Source organism: Strigops habroptila, chromosome 5 (genome assembly GCF_004027225.2).
Source record: "Strigops habroptila isolate Jane chromosome 5, bStrHab1.2.pri, whole genome shotgun sequence".
NCBI lineage: Eukaryota > Metazoa > Chordata > Aves > Psittaciformes > Psittacidae > Strigops > Strigops habroptila.
This window is the reverse complement of record NC_044281.2, coordinates 78,663,554-78,687,553: the sequence shown is the minus strand read 5'-3', so window position 1 is coordinate 78,687,553 and position 24,000 is coordinate 78,663,554. Positions and strand designations below refer to the sequence as shown.

General features: G+C 39.9%; 1 protein-coding gene across 2 annotated transcripts; it reads right to left on the bottom strand.

Moving 5' to 3' along the window:
* Positions 1-774: 774 nt before the first annotated feature.
* GPR26 (G protein-coupled receptor 26) lies at positions 775-22,406 on the bottom strand. 2 transcript variants are annotated; one of them, XM_030488523.1, is made up of 3 exons: positions 21,319-22,406; positions 16,415-16,528; positions 775-8,944 (listed from the first exon to the last, which is right to left on the bottom strand). In XM_030488523.1, the coding sequence occupies exons 1-3, from the start codon at positions 21,984-21,986 to the stop codon at positions 8,713-8,715; spliced, it is 1,014 nt and encodes a 337-aa protein (XP_030344383.1). In that variant the 5' UTR covers positions 21,987-22,406; the 3' UTR covers positions 775-8,712. The 2 variants fall into 2 exon arrangements, with proteins under 2 accessions (XP_030344383.1, XP_030344384.1); XM_030488524.1 differs by lacking the exon at positions 16,415-16,528.
* Between the last annotated feature and the right edge of the window lie 1,594 nt (positions 22,407-24,000).

Below are 24,000 nucleotides of genomic sequence, written 5' to 3'. Positions count from 1 at the left end.
TTTAACCTGCCAGAGGGGAGATTGGGATGAGCTCTTAGGCAGAAGCTCTTCCCTGTGAGGGTGGCACAGGGTGCCCAGAGAAGCTGTGGCTACCCCATCCCTGGCAGTGTTCAAGGCCAGGTTGGATACAGGGGCTTGGAGCAACCTGTTCAAAAAAACAGGTCAGCAGAAGAACATACTTGGGGACCAAATATTTTGACTTTACTTTGTCAATAAAAGACCTCTGCACTGTGGGGGCTACAGAGTCATAGTCTGCAGGGTGTGCTTTTTAGGTGGTGTTCAGGATGAGCCTGAAACCCTCAGAGACCTTTCTGTGGGAGCTCTGGATGGGCAGGGATGCTCAGAGAGCAGGAAGAGGGAGCCCCACACTACAAACACCTTTCCCCCCACCCACATTGGATTCACACCTACTGTGACATCTGCTCAAGATATCAAGGAACAAGTAAATTTAAGCTGCATTGTGTGTATTAAGACTAGACATATGTTTTATGTATTAACGTTCTCCAATTAATTCACTTGTTTTGCTCATAATACAGTGAAGCAATATTCTATTGCAATTGACTTTGTAGTCGTTCTCCAAAAATGAGCAGGACTGACCAGATCACATTATTGCAGTGACATTACTTGACTTTAGCAACAATGAAGTGAAACGGACTTTTGGAAACATTAACTTTTATATGAAAAAATAGTTCACACCAAGTCATTGATCATAACCACATTTCATTAACAGTAAATTTTTCAAAATCACAACATACATATATAGTCTGTATTTATTTATATATGTCACTTTGTATTAACCATGAGCTCTATGTAGTAAAAATATATTACAACATCTGATATGTATTCACAAAACACAAGCCGTTGTAAACAGCATAGACAGCACAGGCCCCGTTATTCAGATATTTGAAGTCAAGATTAAGATTTATTTTATTGTATTTCTTTAAATTGCAAGTAATAGTACAACAGAATTTTGTTTCTGCCTTTACATGAATGAATCTTTGTTTCTGCAACATCTTTTGGGAGACTAAAGCAATTTAGCTTACATGGGACCCTGAGATCCATGTTCATCAGTCTGTGCATCTCTCTATCCATGCTATTTGGAAAGGTTTTCTTTATATTGCAATTTTTTCCCTAAATAAATAGCCCCTGCGATTAGATCTCCTTGTTATTAAGAAAAAAAAAAAGTAAAATGCAATAAATTATTATGGTATATTTATAATAATATAATCAAAACATGCCCTATGTACAGCAGCTGTTATTAATGTTATTTCAGAACTATCTTCAGACTGCCTAAGTGGTTTTAGAAATAGAAACCATCTATTTTCATTATTTGAAAAGTGAAACAGAATTTTAAATACATAGGGCCAGATCTTTTATTCCTCTCATTATATGAATGTCCTTACTTATCCAAGCAACCCCACAGTTCTTACAGTAAGGATTTGTAAAACCAGCCCCTAACTTTATTTTTAAAGCAAATAATCATTTAATCATCTAATCTAGGGGAAAATGTTTATATCTAACTGTATCTGGAAAGACTGACAATACCTTACATTCCTGCAAGAATTCAGAAGGGAATAATTAAATGCTCCATCCCTGGCAGTGTTCAAGGCCAGGCTGGATGGAGCCTTGGGTGACATGGTCTAGTGGAAGGTATCCCTGCCCATGGTAGGGAGTTGGAACTGGATGATTATAAGGTCCTTGTCAACCCTGAATATTCTGTGATTCTATGATTCTATGAATTAAAGTGATTACCAAATATATGGGATCTTTTATCCTACCATGATCTTAAGAAAATAAAAACACTGAGAAAAAATATCTAAGGTTTAGAAAAATGCTGTGTGTATAAATAAAGGTAAATCAAGGCACCTTTTAGTTATCTATTTTTATTTTCCAAGGCAATCTGTGATAATGATTTTTCAAACATCTTCTCTGGGAAGCCCTATGGTTTCTGTTATAAAAAGACCCATTCTTCACTCTGGCTGATTCAGGTAGCTTTGTTTTACTCGAATGAGGCTGGGGTGGATGACAGAGCATGGAGAACTTGCCCCAGCTTTGTCACATTTTTGCTATGTGACCCTAAGGGCACCAAGTATTTTACTGACTTTTTTTTTGTAACAAAAATAATTCAAATCATAAGATTTTGTTCTTTTTTTTTTTCTTTTTTCCCTCTGTATCTCACTGATCACATTAACAAAGCAGGAGGAGTAGAAACTACCTGTCTTTGCATAAGGATTTTGTGGTCAGAAGGTAATGTAAAACACTGGTATCTAACAGGGCTTTTTTAATTTCTGTTCAAGAACTCAAGTTAGCATAAGTGCAATATGATTAAAGAGGACTGCCTGTGATGGACAGCAAGAGAAAAGCTATAGCCAACTTTACACCCTGGGCCATGTTGCGTTCCCATTAATATCTCACTAGGATGTACTGGCATTTCCTTGATAAAGCACTGCTTTGCTTTTTCCTTAGGAACTCTTGCTGCATCCAAATCCAACAAGGATGGAGGCTTTCAGTTTTTTGCTATTTGTATGATTCTTAAATAGTTTTTGTTTTAAAGCCCTGATTGTACAACTATGGTGACTAGAATCCTAGTATTCAGCAGTACCTCCAAATGGAGATCTTTATCCTAATGTATGTTTGTAGACTCACACCTTTGGGTACATTGAAACCATGTGCAATAGTATTTGTTTAACAAAAAAAAACATATTTTACTACACAGTTACTGCACATGCATGCTGTCATACACCTGATGCATTTGCTTCTCAATACACACGTTTCTGAAGTGCACTTACAGTCTATAGGACTAAGCATCTTTCTTATAAATATAGACATATATGATAAACTATAGCAACATCTCTATTTCATTAGATCAGCATTATTTGCTTAAAAACCAACAATCTTAAATACATATTTACATGATACACAACAGGACTACAGGTAAGTAGACAATTTACAAAGACTGCAGCAGCTCTTTTCTCCATGTAAACTTTTATATCCCACCCCAAGAGGGACAGCTGTCTTTTGAGCAGGATGGTTTTCATAAAGAAACTTCACCCATCAATGATTTGTTGTATACTGAATGCTGAAAGCATAAAAAGTAAATTAAAAACAAAATTAGACTTAAGGCTAAAATGTTATTGTTCTCACTTATTCAGGCTTGGGTAGGCTACAAAGATTTAATCCCCGTTTCTGCAAACACATAAACCTATGCTTAGCCCTAACTATCCATGGCTACCCATCAAGGCAGACACATAGTGACTATAGGATCAGGATCTAACTGGGCTTTCTGTGCTGAATGTGATGTGTTGACGTATTTTGTGATTTTTAGAGTCAAATAACGATGAGCTAACATAGGTGTGAAGTGTCTGGATTTGCTTTTAAGCTTCGTTCAATCACAAGAACATTTAATGTGGGGAGAAGACATTTCCAACAGTAGTGAAAAGCAAGCAATTTACCAAGGGCTGTTTCAAAAGCATTCACTGCATGTGTAAAAATGTATAGGACAAGGTATTCAGAGCCCTTAGAGCCTTCTTCATTTAGGATTAAGAGAGGTAAGGGAACTATGAAACCCTAAGCATGTAGGTCCAGAAAAACATTACTTTCTGCAAGCTACCTAAGCCTCTTGGGCTTTAAGAATTGGACTGTCTCCTAAGGTAAGGCTCATCCAGGTGTAGGTGGTTTCTGGTCATTCAGACAATGTGAGTAGTTTCCATATAACCCACCTGAAACGCATTAGAGTTTTCCCAAGACAACAAGAATCCTTCCATGGAGGCTGTGCTGTTCTTGTAGCCACATCCTACTCTGACAGCTACTGGGCTTTGATGGAAATTTTACCTTTCTCTTTGGGGTAAGTGGATGTCTTGAGAGTTCTCACTGTAGAAATGGGTCACTAGGAAAAGCCTGCTGCAGCCAGGGTAACACATACTGCAGCAGCAAAACCAGTTTATAGCTTTCTGACCCTCAGCCTCCCATTCAGACCAATACCTGTCCCAGTTTTGTAACCTCAAAAGTTGTCCTGATGCAGCTGTTTCTTGAAGTTAAATTTAAAATGTCTTCCCAAAATTATTTATTTTTAAATCAGTTCTTTCAAGGATGATCTTATTGTTGACCTGAAGCAAACTAAGACCAATTCCCAGCACTACTGCAGACTGAACAGGTGCATTGGCAAAATCGAGATGGCAAGCTACAGCAATAGGCAGGGACGTGCCTTTTGGGGACTGGACAAGATGACCTCCAGAGGTCCCTGATGCTGTGATACACGTGGCTACTTCTGCAGGCTTCAGAAGGATTTGCCTAAAACTTTTATAATGTCTAGATTTGATTTTTTTCAGACATAAGGGAGGTTAAAAAGTAGCCTGATTAAGGGTCACTAGAAAGAGGTTGGGTCTTTCACTCAGAGTAAAAACAGGGATAGAAGTTGTTTAGGGAAGAGTCATGCAGTTGCCCGACGTTACAAGCGGGCACACGTGCACATGAGGATCTCACTAAATCCTGCTGACATCTACCCATTTGCAAAACCATGAAAACAGGGTCCTACACATTTAGAAGACAGATCTATAAAACCTGGAAATAGTTATCTAATGGGACCTGATCCTCCGGTGAAACAACCAACTATTATGTTGATTTATGTTAGAAGAGGAACCAGTACTTGGTATTTTATTCGATAAAGTCTTATCAGTCTCGCATAATTTTTGGTAAGTGCAATTACCCAGATCTTCACATTCAAACTGCTTAAAAAGAATGGCATAAAACTGGATCCTAGTTCACAGTTAGGGCTTTGAGATTATGTAAATAACTGTAAAATGACATAATGGACTAAATTCTCTTCCTTATCTGCCAATGTTCTGCCTGCCAAATTTACCAGGTATGAGAAAATGTTAATTGGACATGCATGTGAGGAATAGATATTGCATATGGATTGCAGCAACCAACAAACAGAATGCTGTATATTGCCTAAGCAGCTGCACAGGTTTTGCACACGCAGTTCCGTATTTTGGGCACTCATTGTAGCCATACTTCACAAACCTTTTTCAGATATTATTTAAATAACAAATGGAAAATCCCCCCACACACACACACACACGTGTTTTTGTTAGACAAGAGAACAGTTCTGCTTCATGATTGGAGATAATAAAATATTGTGCATTACATTTATTGTCATTATTCTAACTCACTCGAGTCAATGTTGTATAGTATGTATAATACTCAGTAGACAGATAGTTACTCATATCTACATTCATCACTTAGACATACATGTTAGAAGATTTTGCCAGTTGCCTATAAGAATTCAGCTGAATATCCGGCACCAAACGAGCCACAGAATCATATTTCTAGTATCTTATGAAATGTCATCAGGAAATGTTAGGGCGTTACTTTTATTTTGTATACCAAGTCAGTTTATCAAGCACCAGCATTTACAACTCTTGCTTGCTTCAGCTGGTAGAAATATGACAATGTGTCAGAGAGCTGATGTAGGTAAGGGGAATTTATATTTATTCTCTGTTATAAGATTAATTCTAGAAGAAAGGCACCATGAAAGAAAGGAGAATTTTTAAACACATACAAAGGGAGAGATTTATTGCTCATGGCGACACATAAATCAACCAGTGACTGACTGTGATACACAAGCATAATGAGACAAGTCCAATGCTGTATTGTGCTCCATATTTTACTAGCCATCCTAAATGTACAGTGGTTTTTTATTTTGTTTCAAGGGAATTTACCTTACTCTATTTGAGTAATTGATTTAAAATTCAAAATCTTTCTGGGACTATCTTTATTGACATACAAACCTCCCATTGACTTTAGCAGCAGCCTCACACATAAGTTGACAACAGCTGTGGACTTTAAAAATCATCCTGTTGCAGTTTGCTTGGGTAAAAGTGGTCTTAGTAAAACAAATAACAATCACATATAGAGTTTTTATCTTTCTAAACTCACTAATAATCAACTTTCTTATATCCTGTATTCTGATACAAGCAAGTCATCAAAATGACTTGAATTTCTTAAGAAACAAGTATTGAACTGGGTGTTGTTATCTATTGTACCTGAGAAAATTAGGTTAAGCCTAAGAAGTAAAATGGTTAAGATGAGGTAGACTATTTACTCTGGCGAAGGGCTAATTTTGAATGAAGTGTTATAAAAACTTACTTAAAGTATGTGTCAATATTTGTGGGCATATATTACTATAATTATGTTATTTTTTTATAACTAAACCTAATAGTAAAACTCTTTTTTTTTTTTTTCTTTACATGGTAGTTGATGATTTCATTATTTTAATTCTTCCATTTATAAATCAGGTGACAAAGTAAATTTATATATTATCATGGTTCCTTGCAGCTGTAGGACCATGCTAAGGGCTAAGGAAAGGCTCTCTAGACTAACAGCTGAGGTATGATTCCACGTTTACTGATGATGGGGTGAAGCCCCTAGCTGAGTTACCTGACTGGGCTTTGAATCACTAGATAGAAACCTCAGCAGAGGACACTTTTTCACAAGGTATGAAAGAATACATAATGTCTGTTCTATCAAAGACTTCTATTCATGGTAGAGTTTGCCAAATGGAGCATGCTAATGTTTGCGAACTGACTGGTATTGATTATTTGAAATGGATGATGGGGAATATACTATTTTATCTCACTAACCTTGGCTGTCAGGGACTGTGGGGAGCTATAGGCATCAATCAGTACCCGTTGCCTGGGGGACACAGGAGGTAGTAACTAAAAAGTGATCCCACGTTTTCAGTATACTGAGGGCCTTATTTTCTCAATATGATCCTGACCATCTTTTCTCAACAAGAAAAATATGAGCAAGGGTAGGTAGTAATACAGCCAGCTATATCAGCTGTTACTTAAGCTGTCATTGCATGCATGAAGCCTTGTTAACCAAGACCATTCTAAGCCAGGGCATTTGCCATTTACCCTCACAAAAGAAACTGTATTTTATGGCTACTGGACAGCAGATTTCTTGACCTATTCAGTAAAATTAATTTAAATTCTGATGTTAACTTGCTGTTGTCTTATTGAATTTAAGTCACTTTCTGGAGAAAAACGTGTGCAGAATTAAGGTCAGATTTAGTAGTAAGTCTTTTGCCAATCAAGATAGAAATGTGAAGCATTTGAAACCAGTAGTTCTGTACATGAAAATAATGTTAAGAGATTATGAGGAAGAAAACTTTGTTTCAAGTTGTTTTAGAAATTGAGTATTCCTAAAAATCGGAACAACAGAAATAAAACCTGATTCATTATTGCTCTTGACATTCTACAACTTAATAAGAAAACACTTCAAAAGCTGTCTCATTTCATAGTGTGTTTGCTGAATTGGGAGAGAAGTCACTGAAAATTTCGCAGAAAAGTAATTCTCCATTAGACACCAGAGGATGGCTTCAGCATCACGTCTACATGACAGTCGTAAAGCCATCTACCAGCTGTAGTTGTACTTACAATGAACTAAATAATATTTCCAAAAATTAAGATACAGTGGTGGTGTCTGAGGAAGTGTGACATGGTTTTGAAAATGTTACTGGTATTTAGGCCTTATATTAACTGTAGACTGAGCTGAATGCATAGTAAACGTTAGTAACATTACTATGCATAGCTGCAGTCTAGAGCTATAAAGGTCTACACTAAAAAGTCCTGAGATTTGCATGTTCAGATGTGAATTCAGATTATTGGCTGCACTCGTGGTGGTGAGGGGGTTCTGCTATATTTGCTCCACTTGCTTTGGAAATTATACTTTTAAACTCAGCTTTAGGCTCATCTTTCCTTTAAGTAACATACCTGTAGGAAGAAACACCATGATTAATAACACATTAGAAAAGGTGATTTGGGGTTATTTTGGTGGGTTTTGTTGTTTATTGGTGTTTTGGGGTTTTTTTTCCCCTGGTCCCAGAGCCCAGTTCTGCAGCTTTGAGCAGAAAACATCTCTCTATAGCTCAGACATACTGGAAGGTAAGCAGGAGGCATCCTGACCTTTCCATCCTGTCTACCACTTTTATTTTTCTGAAATTTAATGGGGAGAAAACTAATGGTATTCAGTGGAAATTACTTAAAAAACTTAGTGAAGACATGGCTGAACCCAGCCATAGTGTACTTCAAAGTGATTTTTTCTTTTGTTCAATTCTACAGGATTGTTCAAAAACTGTGTGTCAGAAGAGGTTGAAAGCTGCTTTGGGCACTGTATGAGTATCTAGGTAAAGATATTTCTATTAAGCTCTTCCTGTTAAGAGGTTTTCTATACATGACCTACTCAAGGAACTAGGCTGGGGTGGTTTTTGTAAAACCAGGTTGGCATCTCCATCGGAGGGAGTGTTACCTGTAACCAGTGGAAAAACGCAGCACAAATATCACTGTGCAGCTTTTTAGAATAAACTTATGATGGCACCAGTTTGCTCCCATTTCTGTCATGAGTCCCTCTGCTGAATAGCTTTTCCCCCTATATGTGTGTGTAACTGCTGATGGAGATCAATGGGAGATTTGTATTTGTGAAGCCTGCAGGACCACAGATCAATAACACTCTATTAGTTGGAAGCGGCAGGTACAAAGCAGCCTGCCTCCTTTAGGTCCTACATGGGCTTCTGGAGGGACATGGGCTGGGCTTCAACCTGTCCAGGACTGCCTCCCAAAACCTTAACAGCTGAGGATACTAGGGATAGGCCGGTTACTTTTGTTTCCCGTATATCATTTTATATATCTCGTAGGTCCCATACCAGGCTCCTCATTCGTTCAGCTGCAATATATTCCGATTGTGTGATTCACTCGTGAGGGCAGAGGAATTGATGGAGCTTCTTTTGAGGATCTTGTTTATGATGTCTTTCCATGTCTTCTTGTACTGATGCCGTAGCAAAGAGTACACAAAAGGGTCTGAAACAGCTTTACTGTAAGCTAAGCACTTGGAAATGATTCCCCAGTGGGAGTTGATGTGGACCACAGAGGACAATTCAACAAGTCTGTGGAAAGAGGAAGGTTAAAAGAGTGAATATTCACATTAAAGACACGGAGGAACTATAAGACAAAGCGCAACTATAAGCCAAAGGCCTTCCTAAAGCCCCAGTTTATCCCTGGAAAACTTCAAGAAAACAAAAGAAAGGCATACTCATGAAAATGTAAATGTAATCCTCCACTTATACATTTTTAAGACTGTAAATGTAAACTTGAGGTCTGCTTCCCATGGATGGGACAACACAGCTCCTATCAGAGTGTCTTGACCTCCAAAATTCAAGGCATCCTTGACTCTGTATGTTTAGCTGTACATTCACTGAAGCTGGAAGCAGACTTTGGATGTGTTGCCTCCTAACAGGCTCTCTTACTCATTTTCCTCAAAAAATGTTGAATTGCTGAAAGAATTTAGTGCAAAATGGAATAGCTCCATCAGGATATGAGGCAGTCTTAAAAAGAGCCTATTTATTTGTTGTTGGAATATGCCTTTTGCAGTCTAAAAACTGAGTCCAAATCTCTGATGTAGAACTGGGTTTTCAACTCATCAGTCTCACTCAGGCCACCAAGATACTTGATAAAGGGGCACCTCTTTCTCTAGAGTAACTGTAACCTTAGCTCTATTTTTACTGTCTAGTGAACACCATTTTAGGGATCATAAATACTCTGTGGTAAGCAGGTCAACACCTCACAGAAAGTTTACTGCTGATGAAAAAGATCACGCAGCATCTACTCAAAAATTTACCCGTACAATATGTGTTACTTTCTCTGATGACCCTAGTGTTTTCAGTCCTAAAAAGATCTCTTGTTAGACAGTAACATTTCACTTCATCATTTATTTTCTTCATTTGATACTCTTGTTTTGTGCATTTTTCTAGTAGTGTATGTCATAAGATTATGTCTCTGGCAGCTGAAGTTCCTCACAGACTTAATATAACTCTAAAGGAAATGAAAGGAGTATCATCTCCTCAGCTATGTTTCCTGATGACTTTCACACTTCTTGTCACTACTGAATCCATCATGCACAGCAAATTTAACCACAAATATTGTAAAACATTTTTTCTGCATAGCCTAACATGATTTTCTAAATATTGATGCAAAACCATAGTTTGAGCACCAAAGTTCGAAACCAGGACACAAAGTTCCATTGCTTGGTCACATGGGAGTCACATTACCCTACCATTAGCTATCTAAAAATCCAGCATCTAGTCTGAATTTGTGGTTCTAGGTCCCCTCTTCAGCATCTGAGAAATCCCCTCACCAGTGCTATCTGGCTTTCTTAGCCAGTCCAGCTCCTGGAGAGATAGTTTGATCCTTTAAACAGTTTGTCTGGGTCATAGGAAAAGCACACAAGGAAGGAAAATTCATCTTTGAGAGATGGCATAACATATCTTGAATTTAAAAACTATGTTTAAAGGCCAAACTTATACATTTGCAACAGATTTAGCAAGTCAAAATTTTTAACTCATTAGGGGATGGAGAGAGGAAAAAGCTTTATACATTCCTCATACCTGCTCTAACACAGATAGATCACTTTGTACTGGGACAGAGTATATTTAACAGTGATATATTAATAACCTCACAAGGTTTTTTCTCTCCGTATCTTTGAGCAACACTGAAGGGCAGTTCTGTTCAATATGTCTCTACAGCTGTTGGGAAACTATTGATTCTTCTAGAGGACAAACAGCTGCATGCGCTGCTATAGAGCCCCCCTGTGCAAGGGCAAATAAGACCTTTGCTGAAACTGTCCCCAGCAGCAGGTGCTCTCAAAGCAGCCTGGAAAATACTCCAATTGCTAATGTTTCTTTAGTCAAAGCACCATTTCCGAGGTGCATTCTGCAGCACGGTTCCTTACAGCAGCAATGGCAATAGTGTTGGAACTTCAAGCGGTTTAGAGATGAGAATTTTTTTCCTTAGTCATTTTGTTCCCGTTCCATAAACTTTTACTACATCGTGTTGTTTAAAATAATGCTGGCAGATGGCATGGTCCAGTCACTTGAGTATGAAAGTGGGACTAAGGAGCCTAAATTTGTTACACTACTGACTCCAAGATTCTGTCTTCTCTCTCCATCCTAGTTTGCCTAGACTGCAAACTCCATGGCAAAAGCTTTGTCTCTTTCTAGATATGTGTGCTGGGCTTAGCACTGTGGTCTGCAGCCAGTGCTGGGGCTTTAGCCACTGTCATATTGGTAATTCTAAGACTGAGCATAGTTTTGTGTGTTTTGTGCTAGGAATTTTTTCACTTTGTATATCACTTTCATTGGAAGTGGGGTGCACCTGTACAATGATTCTTTTAGGGGTGGTGACATTAGCCAAAACACTCTTTGGGCTCACAGATGTGTGAGACATTTGAGGTGACCAGGCTATGTTACATGAACTAGTTGGGAATTGCTCTTGCCCCTCCACTAGTGTTATTTGGCTCAGCTAATCACTGTAAGCAGCTTTGAGATACCAAAGAACGGCAATCTGTCCCATTTCTCTCTCCTTTCATCTCAACTAAACAAATGTTGTTCTTTCAACCCCTCTTTGTAACTCATGGCTGATATCTTTCTTACAAAGTAGGATCAGCATCCAGACATAACTGTCATTTACTCATGCTGCCAGGTGGTCTCATTTGTTGTATTCTCTCTCGTTTAATAAAATGTACCTTATGACACCCACGTTATCATTCTCTAGAACCAGAATTTACTATTTGGAAATTAATCATCTACTGAGTCATATTTACTTTGTAATCTACCATGAGCCTTCTTTGTTATTCTTCACTTCATATATTTGATGCCTTCTTTGCATTTTGAATTTCATCATGTTAAATTTCATCTGGTTGATTTACTTTTACTGAACATTTTACAGATGTGAATTTGATTGAATTCAATTAAATTCAGTGGATGCCTCAAACGACCAAAATATGGCAGATTTGTGCCTGAGTCTCTGTCAATCAGTTCTACAAGATGCTAACAATCTCCATTTAAAGCATATTAAATAGACACTTTAGGGTTGCAAGCCTAAACTTGCTAATTTTACCTTCATTGACTGATCAATTGAGAAGCCTACACTTTTACCAACAGACTTTTAAATATTTTCCTTGATTATGTTCCTAAAGCATCCTTGATATTTGCACATTTCACAATTCTTGTGTATTATTTGTGATAGCAAATTATATTTGCAGATATCAAGCAGCAAACACAGAAGCTGTGCAATTCCATTTTGTGTACAAACAATTAAATTTCAGTCTTTCAAGGCACATGCCATACTTTATTGCCTCTGAAAGAGGGTTTTGTTTCTCACTTATGAGGGAAATTATATGCATAGCTTCAATTTTCTTGATATGCTTGAGCCAGAAAGAAGACATTTTCAGTGAAAGAGCATTAATATTTCAGTGCTACCTGTAAATTAAATTCTACAGTATCAGCTACATAATTTCCTATCTTGCTTTCATAAGCCACTCTTCTACTGTCTGGTCTTCAATACCTTTTCATTTAAAAGCTAGGAGATGTTTTGCTGTGATACTTGACACTTGATACTTTGATACAGATCAAAGTTAATATTTTGGAAACGTATAATTCTGTACAGCGTGTCATGTCACGTGGCTATCCAACTATTTTATATCACTTTCAGTAAACAAATGAGAATGTTATGTTGAAGATTAAGACCTTGATCTCTTATGCAGATAATACCCACTGAAAACCCTTTAGATACACATGCAGTTAATCACTACAGTAAAATATTTTCATAAACACGTACATGTCCAGCTGGAAGGCTCCTACAATAGCAAAATATCTGTGATGCATTACATAAACCTAAGAACTGAGTTATGGAGAAAAAGCTGGATAAACGAGAGTCTCAAAGCTGGCAGTGCATTTGGAGCTGGTAGATGATGTAGTTCTCACAAGAAGAAACGCAGTTCTTTCCCCAAGGATTTGTATCAGCTCTTTAAGCTTGCATTCCTAACGTTTCTGTTTGTGTCTAATTCAGATTCTTTTTTTCCCCACACAAGTCCCATACTATCAGAATTACACTCTAGTGGTTTTTATCGTGTTATTGATATGAATAAGCTGACCATGAGTTTTATCTTGATGTTGATTTTACTTTATTTTCACTTTATTGCTTGGTAGACTGAATTCTTTGTATGCTGTCTTGCTAGTGAAAAAGCCCTGCTTTAGTAATTGTTTCTTGATACAAAAAATGGCATCACAATGATCATTATCTCATTTACCCTTAGCCAGTTTTGCCTCTTAAGTGGTACATGTATTACAACCATACAGTTTCTGAGAGGAAGCAGTACCACTTTTGGACTTGTGTAGCTAGACCTGCAAATCCTGTGAACCATTGCTTTTAGTTGTTCCTGCTCCCCAGAGTTGCAAGAACCATCGCCCAACACAGAGATATCAGGGTAGCAAACAGGACTGGCCAGCTCGTAAAGGTTTTTTTCCACCCAGGAGGAAAATATCTCTACCTGACATCAGCTGAAGCTTTTGGTGAAGACTAGAAGGCCACTTTCTTCAAACGTGTCAACCTAACATTGCACAGGAAAATCATGCATTTGTATGCACAGACAGGCAGGAACATAACTTGCAGAAGAGTTCTGCAGCTGTGTCTACCTGAGCAGGATCTGCATGCAGAGGGCAGGCAGCCAATTTAAAAGCATGGTTACAGTTTGCCAACCCTTGTCCCCCAAAGATGATACAAGAGAATTTTAATCTTCTGCTTGTTCCACCATCCTCCTCTGTAACCTGAGGGCTGAAACTATGAACTTCTTTCTGATATTACTTCAGAATTTTTAATTTAAGGTCAATTTCCTCACACATTGTCAGCACTTATTAACTTCCACATGCAAAGTTCTGTATTTCAATGTGAAATGCCTGGAGTTGGAAATGAATATTAGAAATTGGTATTATTTACTTTAATTTTTCTTATGAAAAAGCTACTTGCAGAAAGTGTTTTGAATAATTTGCATAATGATAAATATAGCAAAAGAAGAGATGTGCAGTAACAGAATATTTACAAACCAAAAACAAGCTATGCCTAGAAATATGGGGTAATACATCTGTCATATAGTTACAGTGGAAACACTGAATCAAAAAAAATCAGATTCTACTTAAGGTCAGTTACTGAACTAAGTAGAAGGGTATTTTCTTGATAAAAGAGGTGCCTAAACTGATTTTTTCCCTTAATGTAATCTGAAAAATTCTGATTTACCTAGAGAAAAATTTATCTGCTTAGGCTTATAAGCACAACTCATTGGCTGGTTCATGGAATTGCTAGAGACAACTATTTGTTTTTAGTGTGGAAGCAGAAAGATGTTTTATGGTAAAAGCTTGTGATTTGCTGCTTTCACACCTCAATTCATGAAGTACTTAAAAGCATGTTTAATTTAAGTGTATTGCTGATTAGAGCTGGTTGTCCAAATGAGAAGCTGAGCAATAGACTTTGTCAGCTGTCTTCTGTCTTGAACTGATTGACTGCCTCTATCTGTCTTTATCTGCAAAGCACTGGACATGGTCCAGAATATAATACTTGCTTACATAGTTAAGCTCAAAAGCCTCCTAATCCCCTTGACTTCAGCACCCTTAGCCATACATGTGAGGCATAAGGAAGTTCTCGAACAGTACCATGTCCAGCAAAGTCTCTCAAATACCTAAAGAGGGAATTCCCATCCCTGGCAGTGTTCAAGGGCAGGTTGGACACAGGGGCTTGGAGCAACCTGCTCTAGTGGAAAGTGTCCCTGCCCATGGCAGGGGGTTGGAACTGAATGAGCTTTAAGGTACATTCCAACCCAAACCATTCTAGAATTTTATGATTCCATAATTCTCTGTAGCTTGTTGAGCAGCAATCCCCCTAGATGTTTCACAACTGAAAAGGCCAGGAAAATTATAGCCTTTACCCTGCCTGACCAGTGCTCAAGCCTGCCCCCATGCAGGCAAGCTTCTTCATGCATTCAGCACCCTACATTTCAACTCATCATCAATCTCTGGCAAAGCTATTAGTCCTCACCAGAATGAAAGGGAACATTTAAATGGCCCTTGTATGGACTAAAGGGAGGAGGCTAAGGACTTTTCTAACCCCTCTTCTGTATCTTAAGGCTACTGGGACACAAATTAGGATTAGTTAAGAGAAGGTGAGGAGGTGACTGTTTGCTTGGCTGAAATGCCTATAGAGGAGCACAAAAATACTTCCGACAGTTCTGGTTAGAGCTCTCGGTGTCACTCAGGATGAAGCTGACAGCTATTCTGAGACTGTGACAATTTTCATTAAGTTCAGAGACCCAGCATAAAATGAAAATTAACCATTTGCAATGCGACAAATACTTCAATATCTTATAGCCTGAGAACTAAGGTTAAATGTCCGTAATTATGAATCCTCTCATACCCTTTTAGAGTGTTGTTGCAGAGAGTGTCTTCTTGTGAATACTAAATAAAAGTGAAGGTAAATCTTGTAACAGTTACAAATGTATACGCAACATTGCTATAAATGAACAGAATGAATTAATTACCTATTATTATCATGAACATAAAACCAACCTGACATGCAGGTTTCCATTTCTACCAAGAGATTACAAGACCTTCTTCTGAACTGTTTTGTTAGAGATAGAAATTCAGGATATCATACTGAATTGGAAAAACTTGGGGTTGGCACATGCCCACTTATATTAAGTTCCAATTCAGCTTTTTTAATGATTGTTTATGATGGATCTGAGTTTGGCTGAAGTCAGCCCCAATAATTTCTATTTGATAGCATTGGAATAGGAGATAGATACTTTAAAAACATTCTTTTCTTTCTCTGTTCTGCATAGCAGCATTTCAGTTTTTCCAGAGTCTTTCAATAAGGAATGCAAGTTGTAAATTTCCTTCAAGAACTAGATAACACTTTTCTGGATATACTCACTTTCTAATACTTTATGTTTCGTAGGAGTAATTTTGTGTTTCCCACAGGAGCCATTCCCAAAGATAAACTAGCAGATAGATAGACACCTGATCATAAATCACGGGATTTTTCTTTAGCCATATAACAGAACAGCTTTGATATTTGATGCTTATGACTAATCAACGCTATCTAGCCAGACAAAACTATCATTTAAGTCCGTAGACCATGTTCTCACCTCAGCTGGATCTTTTTGACCAGATTTTTAAAGTCTGACCTATTCAGACAAGTATGCCCCCCTGAACCAGGGTGGGAATATGAAAAAAGCCTGAAAAATCCCATGGGCTGACTTCCTAAATTAAATTACTCCCGTGTAACCAACATGTTGACTGGGCTGACAAGACAAAGTTTGGCCCATGGACTGAAGCAGGATTGTATCATATAAACAATATGGCATTTTACATAGGTTTTTTTATCTCAGTAAATGCAGTCTCTGTCATAGGAATTGAAATGGTGCACAACATTTTTACAGGAGACTTGAATAATTTTCTGGCTTAGAGTGCCCTACTTCTCTGAGCAAAGAGTGCATCTCAGTACTCTTTTCCAGTATGTAGGTTCACACTTACCTTGTAATTACATAAGGTGCAAAACAAAGTATGAAAGTACCGATAAAGGTACTTATTTTCTTTGTTGCTCGCTGCCTCCTCCTCTTTTGTTCTTCTAGACAACGCTCTCTTACGCTGCGTGACATTCAACACAAACAAGAACATGAATCATAATATCAGGTAGCAGATTTTAATGGCTTTACTTATGGAATGATGGAAATCAATCTTTCCAGGAACTGTTGTAATCACATAAGTCAATACAGGTGCACTGCATTTATGTGGGGCAATACGAAGTATTAATGCATTGTTTGATCATCTTACTCTCCAAAAACAGTCACTGAGAAATACATGATTATATATTCATATGCACACACCCCCATCATATAGGTTTATATATAGTCAAAGTGGTGGAATTCAGCCTTGAATTCAGTTGCAGCTCCTTTTTGAACTACTGTAAGCTGTATTTTTGACCCAGAGTTTGCCTCATGCTATTCAGAGACTTGGAAAATATCCAGAGTGGGGTAGGCAGCATGCTACTTCCCTAGAAACAGCAATTCCAACATCACTACCTTAGATAGGAGAAACTTCCCAGCAAGATAAGCAATAAAACACAATAAAATCATAATAGGGAAAAATCATGATCTGAATCCAATGTTGGAGCAATCACTGTATCCCATAGCTGTGAACCATGTAGCCATAAATCTTTTGCGCATCTCTGCATGGGTGCTATGCTGACTGCTCTGCAAAGCTGGGAATTGTAATAAATCCACAGCACTGTGATACTCTGACTGCTCGCCTCACACCAGCCTTGGTTCTCACCTAAACAGATACAAATTAGTCACACCCTGGGGTTTTTCCCTACCTGTGGCATTTTAGGACAAGAGTTTCTCTTTTGGTTTTCCCAGTGATGGTCTCACAAGGCCGCCTGAAAACTGTTAAGGACTTTGGTCTGTCAGTGGGGTGATGGGAACATGGAGCTGAGACCATGCTTCCATTGCAGGAAATCTCCTTTGGAATCAGCATATTAGCTTACTAAAAGAGTAATAACATCGAAGCCCATCCTCCTCCTCTACCTGCTTGTGTAACTCCTGTGCTCACAGTGCATTTTGAGGGAAATGGACGAGTTACTGTCTTCGCCAGATGGTTAGATTGGATAAGCAGCACTGGTTGTGTCTCCCAGAGCACCAGGGCCATCTGTACCTGAACAAATCCCTTTGGGAAAGGGCAAAACCTCAAGCCAGATTGCAGTCCTGAAACCCCCCTCTGCACACATAGCAACACTGCTATGTGTTAACTCATTGCACAGATCTCGTGGTAACACAATCCCATCTTGGGCAAACTGAATGGCCTTGCCCATGTGCTGTATTTTGTAACTGCTTAGCATCAATCTCTCCATTTTTATTACAAATTTATAACTGATGACTCACTGTCAGATTCCACACTTACATATATTAATAGCTGAGAGCTTTATGGCCATACCCTTACGTTATTTGCTCTATCTACATATGTTTGATCATCATCTAAACACATTCTGTCCTGAGGATCTCACTGTGCTTCAGTGATCTCTGTGGCAGTGAGTCTTATATTACTTTTTGGTTCTGGTAGAGAAAATGTGTTTCCTTTGCTCTCTTTTATATATGGTATATAATGGTATACATTGCCAGTACCCAGAGCTGTTATCATGATATGCAAAATGAAATAAATTCTGGAGGAAAAGTTTGTTCTCCTAGAAATAGCAAATTGTCTTCCTGTCAAAGAATATGCCTAAGTAGAATGAAAACACATCTAAATGTGTTACATGTTCTGTGTCTGAGTTTTTTGCAGCTAGAAATGACAGCTCAGAAGGAAAAAAACCCCACCTTTTCAAGAGAACCTATGTGCTTTCAGTTCTGTAAGAGCTAGAGAACTTGGAATATTTTTAGGTGAAGACAGATGATCTTTGACAGCTTAACCTAAGTCCTGTGTTATTAAATTCATAGTATCCCAGGCACACACTGATGTAGGAAAAGAAATCTCTGAAGTAGGTTAAATTGGGTGGGTGTTGGGGTGTAAAGGTGGCATGTTTTTTGTCTCTAACATTTTCCCCAGTTACACCTTTTCGTTCCTGGCACATAGAAAGCTGTCTTTGAATTCTGGAGCTCACACATGACTTGGGAAGTCCTGATACACTTCAATCAGTTTCTTTTGTTCAACCTTTCCAGGTGGAGCTAATAAATACCACATCACAGAGGAAGGTGTTTTATCTCACTTCTTCATACAGACAATGTACGCCGATGAGTACTTTGCTTTTGCACACACTTTCATGAACTAAGATAAGAACTTATATGTGAGTTTCAGTAGTGACATTAGTAATAGAAGTGAATTATTGACTAAGCTTTTGTTTAAAGATATTAATATCCTGGGCAATCTTAGAAATACCTCTTTGAAGGTTTGGTATTTTAAACAACGGTTATGAGATACTGGACCTTAAGACGCATAGAGCTGAATAAACCAAAAAGATAGTATAGATAATTGGAGCGAAGAAACACATGGGTTAAGTACTTAAGTGAGGTCTTGCCCAAACCTCTCACAATACCTGTGATATCTTGGTCTTAAGAACAAAGTCAAGAAAAAAGCAGTATCCAGTAAAAATGCCTACACTAACTTGAAAGGGCATGTGCCCTCAACATTCATATGAATCTCTGTGGTATTTAGAGGTTTCCTTTGTACTCATCTTGAATGATCTTCAGAAGATCACTCGTGTCTTTCCAAGTCACAGGTAATAAAGCCATCTGTCGTGCCTGTCTCTAGACCCCCTTGGGGGTGGATTCTGAATCATAGAAAGCAGAAAATTGTCTGTACAAATTTCTCAGCCTTGAAACTAGACCGAGCAAAGAGCCAGAGAAGTCAGGCTAGTCTAAGGTGGGATTACAAACTTTGTTCTCTCATGTGCATTCTCCAAGCATCCATGTCTATGCTGTTAAGTACTATGGTAAACACTGAAACTGCCTGTATATATGCCACTTATGTAATTCAAATGATGCTGTTGCTATGTCAGAGCTTTAGGATCGTCACTGACTTCTTCAGGAGACCTTCAGCCTTTGTGTAGCCCTCAGAATAGGGAAGGCAATCTGAGGTCTAGCCCTTTCAGCGGCAGTAGCTGTCCCCAGTTATGGAAGCACCACCATAAGTCATAATAGCCACCATTTCTGTAGTCTAAAAAAGAAGGTAAAGCTCTCCTTTCTTAGAGAGAGGCATCAGAATAACTTGATGTGAGAAATCAAAAAATTTGTAATACAGGTTACTCACAGCAAAGTGCCTGCACAACTCTGCTTCCTCTGAAGAAAGGAGGTATCATTCCCACAGCCCCATTGAATCCACCCCTCTGTGAGATGATTGCAAAATGCCCAAACACCCTCAAATTAACCTAGACCAGAAAAAATGCAGAGGAGGAGAAATAGCATTGGGATCTTTGTCCTATTCCTAAACTTTCCTGTGCAGTCCAGGCATACTTTAAGCATTAGGCATAATGATTGCTACTTCAAATAGCCCTGGTAGGTTTATGGCACTGTCAGGGAGTAACCACCACATCTCATAGTGCGTGCAGGAGCTAAGACCAGTCAAGGCACAGTTTATCAACCAGACAGCACGTAGGGCAGGAGGGTGTTTTTTCCGCTATGTGACTTGGTGAATAAGAGAAGATTTATACATGTGTTTCTCACAAACAGTTACAGGAGTTGCCGAAAGTTCTGCTCTGCATTCTTGGTCAAGAGAAATATCAAACAGCTTAAGTGGAGAACTTTGAGCAAATGTGCCTGTTCCTCTAACAGTGTGCTGTCCTGCCCTGATCCTTTCAGATTTATTTGTCTTAGGCTGAGGAATCTCCAAAATACGACCTTTTTTCGAGGACAGCCACATGTGCTTTCAGTCCTGAAGCTCTACTCCTGGCTAGCTGCTAATGGAGGGAGCTGGTGTTTGCCTCCAGCTTGCAGAGCAAAGGACATCAAGGGGGTGTCAGGTGGGATGTCTGGCTTGGGACTGCCCTCTTTGACTGCTCTCAGCTTTCCTCAGCTCCAGGCAGACTTCTGCCCCCGTATCAGACACCAAATCTGCACCCATTCCAGATCCAGACATACCTATTCATGCAAGATTTATAGTTTGTGCCTAATCCCTGACGTGACTCTTGCACAGCATCCCAGCGCAAATTCATTCCTGTTTGGAGCTTGCCTTCAACCTCTTTATCCTCCCAGCCCCCAGAGACTTTTCTCCTCCTCTGTCTAGGCACAAGCGGCTTGCTTAAAGACTCTAATTTGACATGAACTTTATATTTCCCTTGATTGTCATATTAACATTGCTCTTAAGTCTCTCACTTAGATTTAAGTATAGGCACCTGAGTGTATGCATTTTGCAGATGTTATTCTCTGACAATTCTGCCTTCAGGAAAGATAAAGTTACAGAGAGCACAGCAATAGGGAAACTGCCAGGTGAAGGAGTGGGACACAGTGCCCAGATTCCCATCAGAACTCCAATTGGAGGGACATATGCAGCCTCTGCCTGTTCCCTCTTAGGAATCCAGCAGCAATTTGGGCTGACAGTGCCAAAAAATGCAAATCTATGGACTGCTAAATCACCTTCGGAGACAAATGGCAGTGATCTAATCACTGTCTCAAAGGGAAGTGCACGCTCAGCCAAAACTGCCTGTTTGTTTGCTCTCCCCCCAAAACAAGCCCTTAACCATAACAAAAAAGAGTTGCTTCTGCAACCAGAAAAACAAACACCAATAAAAGAAACATGCAGAACAGAAACTGACAAGAAGGATGCTGTTTTCTCCCTCTCCCCATCCCCTGCTGTGACACAGATCAGACTGTATTTAACATAACAGTGAACCCTGTCCTCGCTTCCTCTGCAACGAAGCGTCTCACTTGCTGAACACACCGGCACCTTACCTGGGATGGATGTCCACAAGCAGCACCAGCGTCTGCATAGTGATCACGTCAATCCGCTTACAGTGAAACCGTGCCACCTTCAGCACTTTTAGATATGTGAAACACAGGACTATAAGGGAGAGGAGGAAGCTGAGGGTGTGAAAGACCCCAGTGAAAATCACAAACTGTGTCCTATCCTCTGGTCTCTTGTTGTACAGGGTGCAGGAGGCATAGAGGTGATGGAAACCCACCCAGGAGAGAGAAGCTGCCACTATCGGGAACGACACCGAGTGCAACCACGTGTAGCTCAATATGAGAGCAGCATCTCTGTACCTCATTTTGGAGTGATAACTTAGAGGGAAGACCACAGCAATCCACCTGTCAATGCTCAAAGCTGCCATGCTCAACATGGAGTTCGTGGTGAGGAAAGTCTCCAGGAAACCCACAATGTGGCAGATCTGATCTCCTCCTGGTTGACTCTTGTAAATGATCCCAGCCAAGGTCAGGGGCATGTTCGAAACAGTCATCAATAGGTTGCAGAAGGTGAGGTTGAGGATGAACAATCCCGGGACCTGCTTGCGGATGTCAGCGCTGTACAGGAAGCACATCAGCACTAGCACGTTGGCCAGCAGGGCCACGAGCATCAGCACCACCACCACGAAAACCAGGATCACCTCCCAGATGCTCATGGTGCGTCCAGTCACAGGAGGGACATCTCTGAAACTGCTCCGTGCCGGTACCCGGGGAACATGGTGCAAGGTGCACCCACCTCGCCCTCTTCCCCAGCCTGCTCACACTCTTGCATGCCCTCCGTATTTTTAGAAGAGCTGCAGTTTTTGTCTCCAACCTCCCCCTCCTCGCTGCTCCTTTCCACGTCAACGCTTTCCGAGACGTGCACAAAAGCACTGGGAATGCCCATCAAACTGCGAGGAGGGCTTAAAAAATATCAGCAGGACTGAACCACTGTCTCCATTCGGTCCATTGGAAGGAGAGAGGGTTATTCTGAGAAACTGTTCTCCTGAGATCCCTAATTATCAGCCCCAAGCTTGCAAGCAATTCACCGAGTGAATTGTGCTCTCCTTCTCTCTTGCTTTCTGTCTGTCTCTGTCTCTTGCTCTTTCTCTCCCCTCCCCTCTCCTCCAACCCTCACTCCCTTCCAGGCTGAATGTAACCTGCTTTTTATGATCACAGATAAAAACCCCATTAATGGATTAAAGCATGCACACTGCTGGTGATTCGCAAACGTGATTATGTCATCCCCACTCCACAACCCCTCCCCTTCTCCTTGCGACTAGACTTTCCTCAAGAGAATCCCATGCTTTCATTTAATTGATTTAGCCATTAATTTGCAAACAGCCATGTAACTGAATTCCTGCACTCCAGTGCGTTCCCTACATCTCGGTGCATCACTTTCATAGTCGCTGCTTGCTCTCAGCCAGGGGTTTTCTTTTCTCTTCATTAGCTGTGCTCAAAAAGATGAGGGGGAAAAATAATGGATGTATTCTGCTACTTCTCTGGAGCTGTCATTAGGCTACCAGGATGGCTTTACTGCTCTAGTTTAGCACTTTGCAGTCTTATGTCTCCAAGCACAACGTGCAGGAGGAAAATGATTGCCTCTCTTCCTCCTATAAAAGCAGGTAAAACAAAGCCCCAAATGCCATTATCACATGCCCAAGGTCACAGAGCAGGTGAATGGCAGAGGCAGCAATGTGCTGCTGGTCTTGCTATTCAGACAGGCTTTCTCCCTTTCAACAACCTTTGCTTCTTCCTAATCAAAGCCTCCCTCTCTATGAGGGTAAGCACCTTGTGAGATCAAAACCAAGCAGCAGCTTGGCAAAGAAATTAGGAATGAGTCTGTATTGCACATAACTGAGTGTTAAAATCAAGTTTGTTTTAAAGGACAGAATGGGAACTGTTTTCTGCTTGCCTTTCCTGTCTCTTTAAAACAGTTTTAAGTGGGAAAGCTGAGAGTTTGTGAGCAATTGGGACAGCTTTCTCATCAAGGCAGCCAAGCCTTAATCCCTGCACAATAAGAAGGCAAAAGATACCCTGCAGCACAGTTATTGTGGCTTAGTAAGTGTGTCTGCATGTGTGCGAGAGCTAGATGCTGAGATGGATTTCTCCTCTGTGCTTGCAGCCCTTGCCAGAGCCGTGCGCACTCGGTTTCCAACAGCTATTCATTGCACTTGGGTTCAGCCACCTAGTAGCAGAGCTGTCACCTTGCACCATGTCAGAGTGTTGCTTGTTATAGGAAGGACCCTTCTTTCCACTTTCATTTTGTTTTCTTACACCAGGCTTTAAAGGGCTAATAGAAACAGAAGACTGCCATTGAAGGCAGATGGGACTCTCTGGGACAGTTTAATGTGGTACATCTGCGAGCTACCAGTCTCTAAAATATAAGTACACATTCTCATGCTGGGTGGATGAGGAGCAGGGTTCCTGTGTCTGGTCTTTTCCTGAGGCAGTGGCCCAAAGCTACATGAGAAAAGCCTAAAGGTGAGCCCTTTAAGTAAGAGGAGTCTTTACTTTCTTAGGAGAGGCAGGCTTAAGAAGATGAGAGAGCAGATGCAGACCTTCTCTATGGAGACAACTGAGAAACCTGGGCTGGTTCAGCCTGGAGAAGGCTCCTTAAGGGGACACCTTAGAGAAGCTCTCAGTGCCTAAAGGGGCTACAAGAAACCTGGTGAAGGGTTTTGGACAAGG